At 47.6% G+C, this 16,518-nt stretch overlaps 1 protein-coding gene across 2 annotated transcripts in view; it reads left to right on the forward strand.

The window, feature by feature from the left end:
• Positions 1-131: 131 nt before the first annotated feature.
• Positions 132-16,518, forward strand: part of LOC142259138 (uncharacterized) — a 111,842-nt gene continuing 95,455 nt past the window's right edge. The window contains exons 1-3 of one of the 2 annotated variants that reach the window (XM_075331645.1): positions 132-240; positions 324-437; positions 8,875-10,515. In XM_075331645.1, the coding sequence (XP_075187760.1) occupies positions 156-240; positions 324-437; positions 8,875-10,515 (1,840 nt within the window). In that variant the 5' untranslated portion in view covers positions 132-155. Of the gene's footprint in view, positions 241-323; positions 438-8,874; positions 12,038-16,518 lie in introns of those variants that run through there. The other variant, XM_075331644.1, reaches the window with a different exon arrangement.

A 16,518-nucleotide genomic window follows, 5' to 3' on the forward strand; every position in this document is an offset into this window, starting at 1 on the left:
TCACCTACAAGATGATTGAGCTGCTGACTGGAGAGGTGACACTGCTGGGAATGCTGGGACATTATACAGTAACGCTATGAAGGGATCGGGGGTGACGGTATCATTGTATGTGTCAGGTTCCTATAAGGTGTCAGGACGTCACCGTCTATTTCTCCATGGAGGAGTGGGAGTATTTAGAAGGACACAAAGATCTGTACAAGGACGTCATGATGGAGGTTCCCCAGCCCCTCACATCACCAGGTAATAGACAGGACTAAATACACACGGCCTATAATCATCTGTATGTAAGGAATGAATTCAGTCCCTGTATGTGTCTCCTCCAGGTCTATCCAGTAAGAGGACAACACCAGAGAGATGTCCCCGTCCTCTTATCCCACAGGACTGTAAACAAGAAGCTCCCGATGTTCCTCAGGATGTGTTTCCTCCAGCTCTATCCAGTAAGAGATATCTACTCATGTACTTTCTGCACTAATTTGTGATTACATTTTTTTTTCAACTGTATTGTCTTTCCTTCTGTTTGTTTCTAGTGCCTTCTCTATGTTGTTATGATTGCAACCAGGGCCGGCGTCAGCACCCGGCAAACCCGGGCAAATGCCGGGGCCCTGGAGAGCCGGGGGGGCCCACTCGGCCTCGTCAGTTCTCCTGTCCCTTGGCCGGGGCCCACTCGCCTTTACAGTTCTGCGGTCCCCGGCCGAGTTCCGGGGACCGCAGTCCTCGGCAGCAATCTGCGGCGCCGTCACTTTAAGGCGCGCAGACATCCTCGTTTGAATTTCATCTGTGGGCGGAGCTACCGCCTTCTCAGTCCCACAGATGAAGGAGGCGAGCTTCTGTCCGGCGCTGTGTGGGCCCCCTCTCCACCGTGACCTAATCGGGTAAGTGCCCTCCCCGCCTCCCCATTATAGGCCCCGGTGAGCTGCTTCTACCCCCTGGATGTATGCCCTGGCCCCTGCCAATGCCCCCACCCGCCGATTCCGCGGGTGTGGGCCCCGCCGATTCCGCGGGTGTGGGCCCCGCCGATTCCGCGGGTGTGGGCCCCGCCGAGCCGCGGGTGTGGGCCCCGCCGAGCCGCGGGTGTGGGCCCCGCCGAGCCGCGGGTGTGGGCCCCGCCGAGCCGCGGGTGCTGCCAGTGCCGCGGGTGCTGTACCCGCCGAGCCGCGGGCCCTGCCGAGCCGCGGGTGTGGGCCCTGCCGAGCCGCGGGTGTGGGCCCTGCCGAGCCGCGGGTGCTGCCAGTGCCGCTGGTGCTGTCCCCGCCAAGCCGCGGGTGCTGTCCCCGCCAAGCCGCGGGTGTGGGCCCCACAGAGCAGCAGAGTTGTGTGCATTTGTCTGAATGTAGCAGAGTTGTATGTGTTTGTCTGTATGTAGCAGAGTTGTATGTGTTTGTCTGTATGTAGCAGAGTTGTATGTGTTTGTCTGTATGTAGCAGAGTTGTATGTGTTTGTCTGTATGTAGCAGAGTTGTATGTGTTTGTCTGTATGTAGCAGAGTTGTATGTGTTTGTCTGTATGTAGCAGAGTTGTATGTGTTTGTCTGTATGTAGCAGAGTTGTATGTGTTTGTCTGTATGTAGCAGAGTTGTATGTGTTTGTCTGTATGTAGCAGAGTTGTATGTGTTTGTCTGTTTGTAGCAGAGTTGTATGTGTTTGTCTGTTTGTAGCAGAGTTGTATGTGTTTGTCTGAATGTAGCAGAGTTGTATGTGTTTGTCTGAATGTAGCAGAGTTGTATGTGTTTGTCTGTATGTAGCAGAGTTGTATGTGTTTGTCTGTATGTAGCAGAGTTGTATGTGTTTGTCTGTTTGTAGCAGAGTTGTATGTGTTTGTCTGAATGTAGCAGAGTTGTATGTGTTTGTCTGTATGTAGCAGAGTTGTATGTGTTTGTCTGTATGTAGCAGAGTTGTGTGTGTTTGTCTGTATGTAGCAGAGTTGTATGTGTTTGTCTGTATGTAGCAGAGTTGTATGTGTTTGTATGTAGCAGAGTTGTATGTGTTTGTCTGTATGTAGCAGAGTTGTATGTGTTTGTCTGTATGTAGCAGAGTTGTATGTGTTTGTCTGTATGTAGCAGAGTTGTATGTGTTTGTCTGAATGTAGCAGAGTTGTATGTGTTTGTCTGTATGTAGCAGAGTTGTATGTGTTTGTCTGTATGTAGCAGAGTTGTGTGTGTTTGTCTGTATGTAGCAGAGTTGTATGTGTTTGTCTGTATGTAGCAGAGTTGTATGTGTTTGTATGTAGCAGAGTTGTATGTGTTTGTCTGTATGTAGCAGAGTTGTATGTGTTTGTCTGTATGTAGCAGAGTTGTATGTGTTTGTCTGTATGTAGCAGAGTTGTGTGTGTTTGTCTGTATGTAGCAGAGTTGTATGTGTTTGTCTGTATGTAGCAGAGTTGTATGTGTTTGTATGTAGCAGAGTTGTATGTGTTTGTCTGTATGTAGCAGAGTTGTGTGTGTTTGTCTGTATGTAGCAGAGTTGTATGTGTTTGTCTGTATGTAGCAGAGTTGTATGTGTTTGTCTGTATGTAGCAGAGTTGTGTGTGTCTGTCTGTATGTAGCAGAGTTGTGTGTGTTTGTCTGTATGTAGCAGAGTTGTATGTGTTTGTCTGTATGTAGCAGAGTTGTGTGTGTCTGTCTGTATGTAGCAGAGTTGTGTGTGTTTGTCTGTCTGTATGTAGCAGAGTTGTGTGTGTCTGTCTGTATGTAGCAGAGTTGTATGTGTTTGTCTGTATGTAGCAGAGTTGTATGTGTTTGTCTGTATGTAGCAGAGTTGTGTGTGTCTGTCTGTATGTAGCAGAGTTGTGTGTGTTTGTCTGTCTGTATGTAGCACAGTTGTGTGTGTCTGTATGTAGCAGAGTTGTGTGTGTTTGTCTGTCTGTATGTAGCAGAGTTGTGTGTGTGTGTGTCTGTCTGTATGCAGCAGACTTGTGTGTGTGTGTGTGTGTGTCTGTAAGTGTATATGACTATATATTTGTCTGTTTATATGTATTTTTGTGAGTTTGTCTTTAAATATGTATATGTTCGTATCGGTGTCTGTGTGTGGATGGGGCCCACTGGGACTCTTCCGCCCGGGGCCCACAAAAACCTGGAGCCGGCCCTGATTGCAACTTAAAGACCTGCAGAGGGTTCATAAATACCATTTCCCTGAAAATTAAACATAGTCCAAAAATAACACTTAGCACAATTTTATGGGATTTTTGAAGAATGCTTGAAATATAAGCCCTACTCCATAAATAAGCCCTAGTTACAGTCAGGGCCAGCATTGGGAGGAGTCAAACTGCGCAAATTCTCAAAACCCCACTTTCTTAAAGACCCCGTCAGTTTTATTCTGAGGTTGATTGTTTAAGGACCTTTGATGGCTTCAAAGTCATGTGACATGATGCAACCAAAGGTCTCTTAATTGCAGGAGTCTAAAAGGACTGAACAGAACACAGGCTGGCATGGTGGACTGGCATTAGGGGAAAGGGAGAGCAAACTGGACAATTGCACAGGGCCCCATTCTCCCAGGGGCCCCAGTGTTTATATACCAATTATAGGACTGCTTAAGGACCATTTTGACATCACGTCATGTGACCAAAGGTCTCAATTGGAGGAGTCTAAAGCTGAAGAGGAGACAGGCTGGTGTCTGTGTGTTCACGACAATTTTAACCAGCTTTGCCAAAATGGGCAGAGCTTGGCCACAACAAGGGTGTGATGCCACCGCTTCTCTAATTCATAACAAACTGCGGTGTTCCCTATGGCAGAAATCTCACTCCAGTCCCTGACATCATTTTTCAGTGTACATCACCGGTCTTGATGAATTTGAACTTTAATGTTTATCTGTACAGGCTGCAAGACCCTGCTACCTGGTTTGGTTACAAAGCCTAAGGATAGGCCATCAGCGTTACAGTCCCAGACAACCCAGTTGAATTTTCAGCATCTGTCTTTATTTTATTTTCGTCTTCGAAAAAAACCTCTTTGAAATTGTCTATGTTGTGGATCAATGTGTCAAGGAGATGTTTGCAGGTTTTGTCAACTGTCATGGCAGCGTCCGGATCTGTTGAAATAATAGGCTCTGGTACTTTGCATGTTAATTTCTCTGGTGCCTGTGAGCAGCGCAGGGAGACGCAGGCATCAAACCACAGGCTTGGGCAGGCTAGTAAGAGTTATTCTCTGTTGGGCTGCTTGTTAATGTCTGTGATCACATGCTGTAGAGGAGAAAGTATTGTTTGCCCCCGTTCTGTATATGGTGGCTGGACTATTTCATTAATGCCAGCTATAGTTTACCTATACTGATCTGGTGAGGTTTTGTGGTCCAGACTTATGGGTGTTTTTTGTGCATTATTACTGTGAGCTGTTGTGGTGTTAACCCTTGTTGTCATTTTTGTTGCTGCCTTCCTGCGCTTGATTTTCTCTTTAGCCTCTCACTGTTTATTTTTGTGAGTTTGCAATGTGTCCCGTCTGTCTTAATCTGTATTTCCATCATAATCCTGCCCTTTCCTTCTCTTCGTGATCACAGATTAGATCTAGTCAGGAGACTAGTAATGCACGAGACTCCGGCATCTCCATCTTCAGGGGTAATCCAGAGGTTATGAATAGCTTAAGGTCCCCTAGTGTGAGGGACAGTATAGGAGCCTCCTATCCCTCATTATCCTGCAGTCACATTATGACAATCAATCAGATTATTTACTGTAGCACATTCCAGAGAACTGGTGCTAGGAATGGGAGAGCCGAATTAAGAAAGATGTAACTCTTAAGGCCGCTTTATACACAACGACATCACTAGCATACTCGTTAGCGATGTGACACGCCCAGATCGTTGCTACGATTTGCCGAGATCGCTCATAGGTCATTTTGTAGTGTCACACGTACCCATCTCACAAACGACGCTACATCGGTCAGCGAAATATTGTTTGACCAAGGCGGTCATGTGGATGTTGTTCGTTGTTGGCAGGGTGTCAAACGTAGCAATATGTATGCTACGTTCCAAATGACGAACAATATTTTGAAACTGAACGTTGTGTCAACAACCAACGATTTTTGCTATTTTTATGATCGTTCGGAGTCGCACGTCGACTCCGAACGATCTTAAAAATAGCAAAAATCGTTGATCGTTGACACGACGTTCAGTCGTTAACGACGACGGAAGTGCGTCACGAAAACCGTGACCCCGACGACATCGTCAGATAAATCGTAGCATGTAAAGGGTCCTTTAGATCTTGATATTAGACAACAGATTTGTGATGCCCTGGACTAGCCAGGTAGTCACAGACACACCAACACACACACCCCTTCCCTGGACAGGTGACAACAGTCACACAGAAACCCTTGTTGCCACCCTCCAGGAGCTGATGTCCACACCAGGTGGGGCGGAGCCAGGCGATTGGCCCCGCCCACCGAGGAGTTCTCAGGCCTGGAGGCTGGAAAAGTCAGTTCAGTACAGTGACAGTACAGTTCAGTACAGTTGAGTAGAGTTACAGTGGAGGAGAGACACGCACCGGTGGACCTGTGACCAGGCCCGCCAGTGGAACTGCTAGGTGTCTGGGTCGGAGCCCGGTCACCTCCAGCAAGGTCGGCAGACGGTGGTGGCCGTCTGCAGGAGTTGGTGCAGCGGTCAGTGGAACCGTAGGACCGGGGTCAGGCGGTGGCCCGCCGGTACCGAACCGGGGAACCGATTGGAAGCCAAGCACCAGGCAGGGTACTCAGACACCGACTAGGCTCAAGGCCGCCTTTATAGTCAAATTAACTGATTGCGGTCCGGACTATAGGTCCATTCCCACCCAAGTCCCGATTGAAGACAACAGCCCGACCGTTCCGGATAAGTGCCACCGCCATAGGCAGGAGATCCAAAGGGCCAGCGACTGCGGGCAAACTGGCTCCTCCGGTACGTATACGCCGGGGAGTAGACTCCCAGTGCCCAGGTGCAGGAGTCAGCCACAGAACACAGATGCAGGAAACGACAGCCATCACCAACCCGTCCAGGGAGAATACTGCAGCCGGCTGCGGGCCCCATTCGTCACTCCGTTTGGTTTACCAGTGACTCCAGTGTCTTGTGTCAGAGTGAGTACAACAGTGCCATTAAGCACCGCACCCTGCGCCCTGCACCACGGCCTTTGCCTACCGGGCCCCGGGACCAACCAAACATCTAGCTGCTCCCCGCCATCGCTCCCGGGAACCCCGTCACCAGCAGTGGTGGTGTCCACCATCACCACAACCCGTGGGTGGCGTCACGAACTACCTCCCAAAACACAAAATCCCCCTTTTCACACTCGTGTGCGAGGAGCGCTGCTCGAGCTCCGGGTCCGGCCCCACTCGAGCCACCGAGGAGCAAAGCGCCGGACTCGAGCGTGATCCCCCGAGCAGCAGCCCCCGTGAAACGGAGGACCGGTCCCTTTTTTCCTCCGCCCGCGACAACTTGGCATCACGAACAGGATCAACCAATCTACTTACCAGTAGAATTGCGCCTTGTAGTCTACGTCAGCGGCGTCCCGCTGAAAAAGTTGAAGATCCGCCATATTGGGCGCGAAGATTTCCCGCTCGAGTCGTCTTAAGTAGTGAAGGCGCGAAAGAGAAGCCCCGCCCCCTAAAAGAGAAGGGCTGCAGAAAGACTAAGGGGGAGCAGATGGACCGGCTGCTGCTGATGCCCGAGGGGGAAGATAAAGAGAATGTCGGTGCCCAGGGAGGTGAGCGGAGTGGCACCCACCACCAGAGTGGCGGGGCCTGAAGATAAATTAGCTAACCAGCGGGCGGCTCCCGGCTGTGCCTGAAAAGTCAGAATTAGAAAGCAGCGACTCCGATAGCAGCACCCCGGTGGCTACGTATATCCCGCGGGAAGGTGGAAATGGCTACCGGATGGTTTTGTCACCGCGAGCATATCATGCTTTGGCACTGGATGAAGCAGATACGGAGTCCGTCTCTGAGGATGAGTCCCCACCCGCCGTGCTGGCGCCGATTTGCAGACGTTGCGGCTTACCCGTGCACTTTGCCAGTGTGCCCCAGCGGTGCCGAACCTTAAAGCTGCAAGTTAACCCGTGAAGTTCTCCAGTTTAATGTTTTAGAGTTTTAAAGGACCAGCTCCTGCAGTACCCGTGTTCCTTTGTTGAACGTCCCCGAGTTCCCCGTGGGAAGCCACCCGGTACGCTGGGTGGAAGGAGCCGGACCCTGCCCGACTTGTTGAACGCCGCCGGCGTCGGAGCCTCAGCGGGCGCCGCCGGGGATCGGAGCCCCTGGTGGAGGACGGCAGGGAGTTAGAGGAGTGCGGACAGTTCTGTAAGTGGAGCCCAGTTCACCGTACCCGCACCGCAGGCAGTGGAAGACGGGGTCTTTATGGACAGTGCCACTGTGAGTGAGTGTGGCATTGGGGACCCGTGCTGCCCGGTGGTGGACAGGGGAAAGTGACTGGAAGAGGTTGTGTTGGCAGCGAAGGTTTACCCCGTTGTTCTAAAAAAGGACAGTCCTCGTTGGGACCCTTCAGCAGTCCCCGTTGGGACCTACAGACTACAGTTTTCTTCAGGGGAGCAATCGGCTACTGAAGCGCCCGTCCCCGTTGGGACTAATGTTGTCCCCGTTTTGAAAAGACAAGGCTGAGAACTTGCAGGCCACCCAAAAACTTTTGGGTTTGTAAATAAGTTGCAAAATTGCCTTCCCGCAACTGCCAGTCTCCGGAGAGGCTAGTTGGAGGAAGGACCCGCAGCGGAGCAGGCTGGGGTCCGGTCACCATCAGAACCGGTGACCATCCTCCGGGTCAGGGGTCTCCTGGACGTGGGGCCTCTGAGTGACTGCCGGGTGTGAAACACCGTACCCGTTCCCGCTTGGGTGTCCTGGCCAGGTTCCCGTTTCCGAACTGGGGAAAAGGGGTGCTGTCCAGTTTTTAGGGGCAGCATCAGGGCTAGGTTGCTTGGGTGGGAAAGCAGAAGGACATGGACCCGTTCCCTTGTTATAAATAAAAATGTTCCCGTTTGTAACAATTCAAGAATGTGCCTCCCGTAAGGGAAGAATTGAAACAAAAGTATGCTTAATGTTACAAAATGTTTTTTAATTTTTCAGAAAAAAAAAAACGGAGATGGACGGGCAGCCCGCGGACGGTTTGCATTTAACCAAGGGGGAATGTGACGCCCTGGACTAGCCAGGTAGTCACACACACACCCCTTCCCTGGACAGGTGACAACAGTCACACAGAAACCCTTGTTGCCACCCTCCAGGAGCTGATGTCCACACCAGGTGGGGTGGAGCCAGGCGGTTGGCCCCGCCCACCGAGGAGTTCACAGGCCTGGAGGCTGGAAAAGTCAGTTCAGTACAGTGACAGTACAGTTCAGTACAGTTGAGTAGAGTTACAGTGGAGGAGAGACACGCACCGGCGGACCTGTGACCAGGTGTCTGGGTCGGAGTCCAGTCACCTCCAGCAAGGTCGGCAGACGGTGGTGGCCATCTGCAGGAGTTTGCGGAGCGGTCGGTGGAACCGTAGGACCGGGGTCGGGCCCTTGTCTACCAGGCCCAGGGACCAACCATACCCCTACCCACGGAGGGGTCAACACCTAGCTGCTCCCCGCCATCGCTCCCGGGAACCCCGTCACCAGCAGCGGTGGTGTCCACCATCACCACAACCCGTTGGTGGCGTCACGAACTATCTCCCAAAACACAAAATCCCCCTTTTTTCACTCGTGGGCAAGGAGCGCTGCTCGAGCCCCGGGTCCGGCCCCACTCGAGCCACCGAGGAGCAAAGCGCCGGACTCGAGCGTGATCCCCCGAGCAGCAGCCCCCGTGAAACGGAGGACCGGTCCCTCTCTTCCTCAGCCCGCGACAACTTCAGAATAATTTTTTCCCTAATTTAATTTCTGATGTTATGGTTTAAAAAAATAAATGTACTTTCAAGATAATATCATTAAAAATTAATAACTTTCTGTTTATTTTTAGCAGATAACTGTATTGGGAGTTCAGATGGATCTCTAATATCTTCAGAATTTATAACAGATGATGAAAGTATCCCACATGATACATATGAAGAGCATGCTGTTGTCCCAGATATAAATCCAGTCCTTCCTTGGAAAGCTCTATCATCTGAGTTTTTCAAACAAGCCCAAAATTCCCATTTATCACAGAATTGTAAGCAGAATAAAAGTTACAGAAGGGATGTGGAATATGAAATGGTTGAAACTATTCCTACAAGGGAGAAGCCATTTTCATGTTTAAAATGTGGGAAATGTTTTACCAGGAAATCACATCTTGTTGACCATCAAAAATATCACACTGGGAAGAAGCCATTTTCATGTCAAGAATGTGGGAAATGTTTTATTCAGAAATCACACCCTGTTAGACATCAGAAACTTCACACAGGGGAGAAACCATTTTCATGTTCAGAGTGTGGGAAATGTTTTATTCGGAAATCAGAACTTGTTGAGCATCAAAGATCTCACACAGGAGAGAAGCCATTTTCATGTTCAGAATGTGGAAAATGTTTTATTCAGATGTCACATCTTGTTAGACATCATAAAATTCACACAGGGGACAATCCATTTTCATATTCAGAGTGTGGGAAATGTTTTAGTCAGAAATCAGATCTTGTTAGGCATCAAAGATCTCACACAGGGGAGAAGCCATTTTCATGTTCAGAATGTGTGAAATGTTTTAGTAAGAAATCAGATCTTGTTGTGCATCACAGATCTCACACAGGAGAGAAGCCATTTTCATGTTCCGAATGTGAAAAATGTTTTATCAAGAAATCAGATCTTGTTAGGCATCAAAGATCTCACACAGGGGAGAAGCCATTTTCATGTTCAGAATGTGGGAAATGTTTTATTGCGAAATCAGATCTTGTTAGGCATCAAAGATTTCACACAGGGGAGAAGCCATTTTCATGTTCAGAATGTGGGAAATGTTTTATTGCGAAATCAGATCTTGTTATGCATCAAAGATCTCACACAGGGGAGAAGCCATTTTTATGTTCAGAATGTGGGAAATGTTTTATTCAGAAATCAGATCTTTTTGTGCATCAAAGATCTCACACAGGGGAGAAGCCATTTTCATGTTCAGAATGTGGGCAATGTTTTACTAGTAAATCAAATGAGGTTAGACATAATAAAATTCACACAGGGGAGAAGCCATTTTTATGTTCAGAATGTGGGAAATGTTTTACTCAGAAATCACAGCTTGTTGTGCATCAAAAATCTCACACAGGGGAGAAGCCATTTTCATGTTCAGAATGTGGGAAATGTTTTATTCGGAAAGCACATCTTGTTAGGCATCAAAGATCTCACACAGGGGAGAAGCCATTTTCATGTTCAGAATGTGGGAATTGTTTTATTAAGAAATCAGATCTTGTTGTGCATCAAAGGTCTCACACAGGGGAGAAGCCATTTTCATGTTCAGAATGTGGGAAATGTTTTATTGAGAAATCACAGCTTGTTAGGCATCAAAGATCTCACACAGGAGAGAAGCCATTTTCATGTTCAGAATGTGGGAAATGTTTTATTCGGAAAGCACATCTTGTTAGGCATCAAAGATCTCACACAGGAGAGAAGCCATTTTCATGTTCAGAATGTGGGAAATGTTTTACTAGTAAATCAGATCTTGTTAGACATGTGAAGAAGCTGCACAGGGAAGGAACCTTTTTCACGTTGTGAATAATTGAAATGTTTAACTGGTAAATCAAGTCTTGCCGACCATCAGAAAACCAACAGAGCGGAGCAGCCATTCTTGCTTTCAGAATTTGCCAAATGTTTTTAAGACTAATCAGATCGTGTTGTCCGATGAGTCACACAGGAGAAGCCATCATGATGTACTATAATCAAAGGGTTTTATAAAATTGGCTACAATTGCTCAAGTAAGAATTTGTGAGGAAAAGAACCATTTTATTTCTTTTTAAACTTATTGTATTTTTTGGACCATACGACACACCTAGGTTTTGAAGAAGGAATATAGGGAAAAAGATTGACACAAAAAATGTGGTCATGACACACTGTTATGGGGGGGGGGGGGTGTGATCTGCTGCTGACACTGTTGCTGGGATAAAATCCCCCAATTCTGTACTGATGTCACCCATCCTGGGCCCCTTCCAAGTACTGTTGATGTGTCTCCCATCCTCGTGTAAACTGTATATCCATTTTGATATATATATTGCCCATCTTTATCCCATCCTGGTATATATGATCCCCATCCTGGTATATATGGTTTTTGTCCTAGTATATATGTCCCCATTCTTGTATATATAGCCCTCATCTTGGGCCCATTCTGGTATATATTTCCCCATCACACTGCACACATAAGAAAATAAATGATTATACTCCCCATACCTCCGCTCTCCCCATGCACGGTGTTCTCTTCTGGTGCTGGCAAGTGACTTCACCTTGTAAGCGGAGAAGCGCATGACATTACTGCCATGTGCCCCCAGTTACACGCAGACATAAGTGTTAGAGAATAGTCAGCCATAATGTGCTGAGCAGTCATGTTGTATCTAACAGCCATCTTGGGAAGACTTGAGCAAACTAACTTTGCAGCTAATGAGATGCACTGGCTAGAGTTCTCCCCCCAGAGAGGAGATAGAGATGACATCTGTGTAATTAGCAAGTATAAGAAAAGGTCCAAAAAAGGTTAAATTGAATAGAAGAATACAATTGCGTCAGTTGATTGATGGTGATGTGTCGTCATGAATAGCAGGTGTATTGAATTGATAAAGAAATTAAGTTGTCAATAGAGTTGTCAGTGTGTGAAGAGTTATGTGATTAGAGGCGCCTCCAGGGATCAGAAATGTCAGCAATGATGACACGGCTGAACTAGTGAAAAGTATCATGGAGGCCCATAGGAATCCAATAGTGTTTACCGCAATGCTCGTAAATAATGTCATGATTTATCATTATATTCTTTGTTCTCCAACGTATACGCCTTTCTCTGCAGTATGAGCTTTCCTTTGTTTAACATGTATAAGAGCCCCACACGCCTTTCGGGGGACACTTCTTCTTCTTCATCTGTTGCTAATTCTGCTGTTCTGCCAGACACCTGCGTGTGTCATCTTGCCGCATAACCTGTCTTATCTGCTCTGCTGCTATCTCGGAATAAACTTCAGTCTTTGCTTGAAACGGATTGTCTACAACGTCTTCTTAGCTCTCAAGGTCTACGGACATTTTCTTTCTGTAAGCTTCCAGAATATTCACTGCTCCCCACAGCCGGGATTATGGGTTTGGAGAGCAGTGACTATTCAATGTCTAATAGTAGACACACGTGATCGCCCAGTCATAGCATTAAGCAGGCGGCTTAGTAATCATGTGTACCCGATATTAAAGAGAGTGAATATTCGCTGCTCCCCATGCTAATAATACCGCCTACTTCTTGGTTGGCGCTGGCTTCATTGCCTAGAGGTGGGTGGGATTATGGTGTGGGGAGCAGTGAATATTCATTTTCTTTTTTAGCTGGCACACTGTTAGCCTTTTTGAGAGCCTTTAGGAACATTTGTGAAAGCTTTTGATACTGGATTATATTTAGATAATTCACTAATCTCAGGTTGCCCACTGCTTTATTTACTAAAAAGCACAGCCCCAGATTGGAGATAGGAACTCTTAAGTATATATATCACATTGTATATAATTGCATTTCAAATCTTGTTTCTCTATTATCTAGATGTGATGATTTTGCCTCAGAACCCTGGAGTTGAGGCAGAGCTGTAGGCATTTCACACCAAAATAGTGAGGGGAGAATTGAATCACACTGCAGTCTAGATATGTGGAAGTTGTTAAGACGCTCTGTTCCCAAATTATCAAAGCTTTAATGCAAAAAAAAAATAGTCACAAAAATTTGGAAAGTTGTGCCAAGATTTGGCATTTTCACTCTAAAGCGGGCTTTACACGCTACAAGATCGCTACAGCGATCTCGTTGGGGTCACGGATTTTGTGACGCACATCCGGCCGCTGTAGCGATCTCGTTGTGTGTGACTCCTAGGAGCGATTTTGGATCGTTACAAAAACGTCCAAAATCGCTTCTCGTTGACATAAGGGTCCATTCTCAAATATCGCTGCTGTCGCGTGGGCGAAGTCGTTCCTCGTCCCTGCGGCAGCAAACATCCCTACGTGTGACGTCGCAGGAACGAGAAACCTCTCCTTACCTGCCACACGCCAGCAATGAGGAAGGAGGGAGGTGGGCGGGATGTTCATCCCGCTCATTTCCGCCCCTCCGCTTTGATTGACCGGCTGATTAGTGACGTTGCGGTGACGTCACTGTGATGCCGAACGTCCCTCCACCTTGAGGGAGGGATTCTTCGGCAGTCATAGCGACACAGCCGACCAGATAAGTGCGTGTGACGCTGCCGTAGCGATAATGTACGCTACGGCAGCGATCACCAAATATCGGCATAACGAAAGGGGCGGGTGCTATCACGCTCGCCATCGCTAGAATCGGCTAGCGATGTCGCAGCGTGTAAAGCCCGCTTAAGGGTACTTTCACACTTGCGTTGAACGGGATCCATTGCATTGCGTTGTGTGACGGATGCAACGGATGCGTTGCATATAGTGGCGCAACGGATCGCACAAAACAACGGAATCAGCTTTTTTTATTTATTTATTTTTTTTACAGTTACCGGCGGCAGACTATTGTGAATGATCAGCTGATCACCTGGCTGCCGGGTGATCAGCTGATCGCTCACAGCAGCCAGTCACCGGGTGATCAAATAAGGAATAACGTTTGGAACACCATTCTAAGTCTGAACTGGGTGCAAAAACCTAAAAAACATCACTATGGGGAGATAAGGTATGCACACCAGTGACTATGTAAGGGGAATACATGAAATAGCAGAAACTGCTGTGTGAATACTGACTTGAAAAATCCAATAGCTATATGTAAGAGTGAAAATGTGAAAAATGGAATCTGCATTACTGCCATGAACATATGAATCAAGAGAAATGTAGCTACTGAATTGATTCATGGCAGTAATGCAGATTCCATTTTTCACATTTTCACTCTTACATATAGCTATTGGATTTTTCAAGTCAGTATTCACACAGCAGTTTCTGCTATTTCATGTATTCCCCTTACATAGTCACTGGTGTGCATACCTTATCTCCCCATAGTCACCGGGTGATCAGCTGATCGCTCACAGAAGCTGGTCGCCGGGTGATCAGCTGATCGCTCACAGCAGCTGGTCGCCGGGTGATCAGCTGATCGCTCACAGCAGCTGGTCGCCGGGTGATCAGCTGATCGCTCACAGCAGCTGGTCGCCGGGTGATCAGCTGATCGCTCACAGCAGCTGGTCGCCGGGTGATCAGCTGATTGCTCACAGCAGCCGGGTGATCAGCTGATCGTTCGGCCGCCGAGAATGTGTGCGGGGGGCGGAGTGCGTGGTGGGTAGAGCAGAGAGGGTCCATGGTGCAGGACAGGTGAGTGTGCGCGCGTGTGTGTGTGTGTGTGTGTACATGCGGAGTGGAGTGTGGGAGGGGGTGGAGCCAAGCAGGGAAGTGTCGGGCTCCCTGCACACGTAGCTAGTGTAAATATCGGGTAACTAGGCAAAGCACTTTGCTTGGTTACTCGATATTTATCTTGGTTACGGGTGCAGGGAGCCAGAGAGAGCATGCGCAGTGAAATCCTACGGGTTGCGCTGCTCAAAAAAAGTTACATGCTGCGTTCCTTCCACCCGGCGCAGTGTCAAAATAACGACGCTGCGTCGTCCAGCAGATGCAACGCTGACACTTGCGTTACAGTGCGTCGTCCATACAAGTCTATGGAGAATAGCGCAGTGCGTTAACGGACTGCGCTATTCTCCATAGTGACGGAATGCGCTGAATGCAAGTGTGCAAGTACCCTAAAATTGGCAGAGCTTGGGTGGGACGGGGGCGTGACAGCACAGCTCCTTTAATTCATGACGAGCTGTGGTGTTCCCTATGCCAGAAATCTCACTCCAGTGTCTGATGGGAGTAATATTTCTAGCATGGCACAAGGAGGCACATGCCACTCGTCAAACGCTCCAGATTCATGAGGAGGCATTTACCTCTTCATGAATCAGGAGCGGCCCCCGCATAAATGAGCCTTTTTATGTTATAAAACTGATTCCTTTACAAAGGATAATTATTGTAATAAAAAAAACTAAAGGATTTTATCTGTCTGATATCCAAGAGATTATTTTTTTTGTGGGGCTACTCACACATAGAGATATACGGACCCATTGAAGTTCGGGTTTTTCAGTCGGACTTTATATAAAGTTCAGTTCGAGAACCGGACTGGTCCTGAATTCATTGGAAGTCACTGATTGGCCAGTTCGGGTCTCCGCCCACATGCATCCAGCCATAAACAGAGTATTTATTACTGGGAAGGGAGGGCGGGTTTTTTCCTTGTACACAATACATCCTATAACAATGTTTTTACCTCCCCATTCACACACTGCAAGCGGCTCACACTGGGCCGAGCAATGAGTGTACCCGAGCACAGCGATGCTAGATCGAGTGGTTAGGAAACATAAAGCACCCGAACTCCAAACTCTAACACTGATTTTTTGTATAAAGTCTGTATTTGGTACAAACCTCGAACTTTACTATTCAGGTTCCCTCATCTCTGTCCACAAACCTTTATTACAGTTTAGATTATGGGTGTAGAAGAGACCAGAACTGAAAGGGCCTATCTCTTGGTGGAGAGGAAGTAACATTTATGATACCTATGCTGGGGTTTTGTGAATTTAATGGGCTTCTGTCACTACGTGTTTACCTCTTAATTAAAAATGAGAATAATATAAAGACAGTGTCACGCTAGGTACGGGGAAGTACCAAGCGAACGGCAAGAGGGAAAGAAAACCATGTGCCTAGGGAAAGGGAAGATGGTAACCTCTGACTAAGCTTTCCGCTGGCCCCTGGGTTCCCTCACCACGCTGAGCCCAATACTTGACCCTAGGCTCACCCTGATCTGTACCCTAAATAAGGAACGGATGGGATGAGCTCTTAATCAACCCCACTAAGCACTAAAGGACACACAGGGATAATCAACAATGGGAAACAACTTATCTCTAGACAACTCGGTAAGAAGTTCAGTTAAAAGCACAACAATCCTACTGGTGTGTGCAAGCCACCTGCTTGCATCCAGAGCTTGTGAAGTAACTGAATAATATCACCAGCACAAGTCCAGGGAAAATGAAAGTATTTAAACCCAAGGGGAAATACAGATTATTAGCAACTGAAGGGAAGAGGAGCTCAAGTAGGTCCTAAAAAAAGGATGAAAACCCAGCAGAGGAGATATCAGTACACTAAATATTGACAGCAGGAACAATATAAAGTCAGGGCTATTTTGCACAGCCAAATGCTGTGACCTTCTAATGCCGATCACCACAGGACTGTCTGTTACCCATGACAGACAGGGACTATGATTCCAAATGATGTGTCATTTACTGGGCTGCTTGCTGTAGTTTTGATAAAATCACAGTATTATCGCTAGGGGATTATTGCTAGAGAACTAGTAAACCTGCTACCATGTATCCCCCATCTCCATTAGCTCTGTATTACCCCGCCCCCACTTGATTGGCAGCTTTATGTGTATGCTCCATGTACACAGCGGCCAAGCAGTGATGTGGGTGAGGTTATACACAATAGCATTTTG

Source organism: Anomaloglossus baeobatrachus (genome assembly GCF_048569485.1).
Source record: "Anomaloglossus baeobatrachus isolate aAnoBae1 chromosome 5 unlocalized genomic scaffold, aAnoBae1.hap1 SUPER_5_unloc_29, whole genome shotgun sequence".
Classification (NCBI taxonomy): Eukaryota; Metazoa; Chordata; class Amphibia; order Anura; family Aromobatidae; genus Anomaloglossus; species Anomaloglossus baeobatrachus.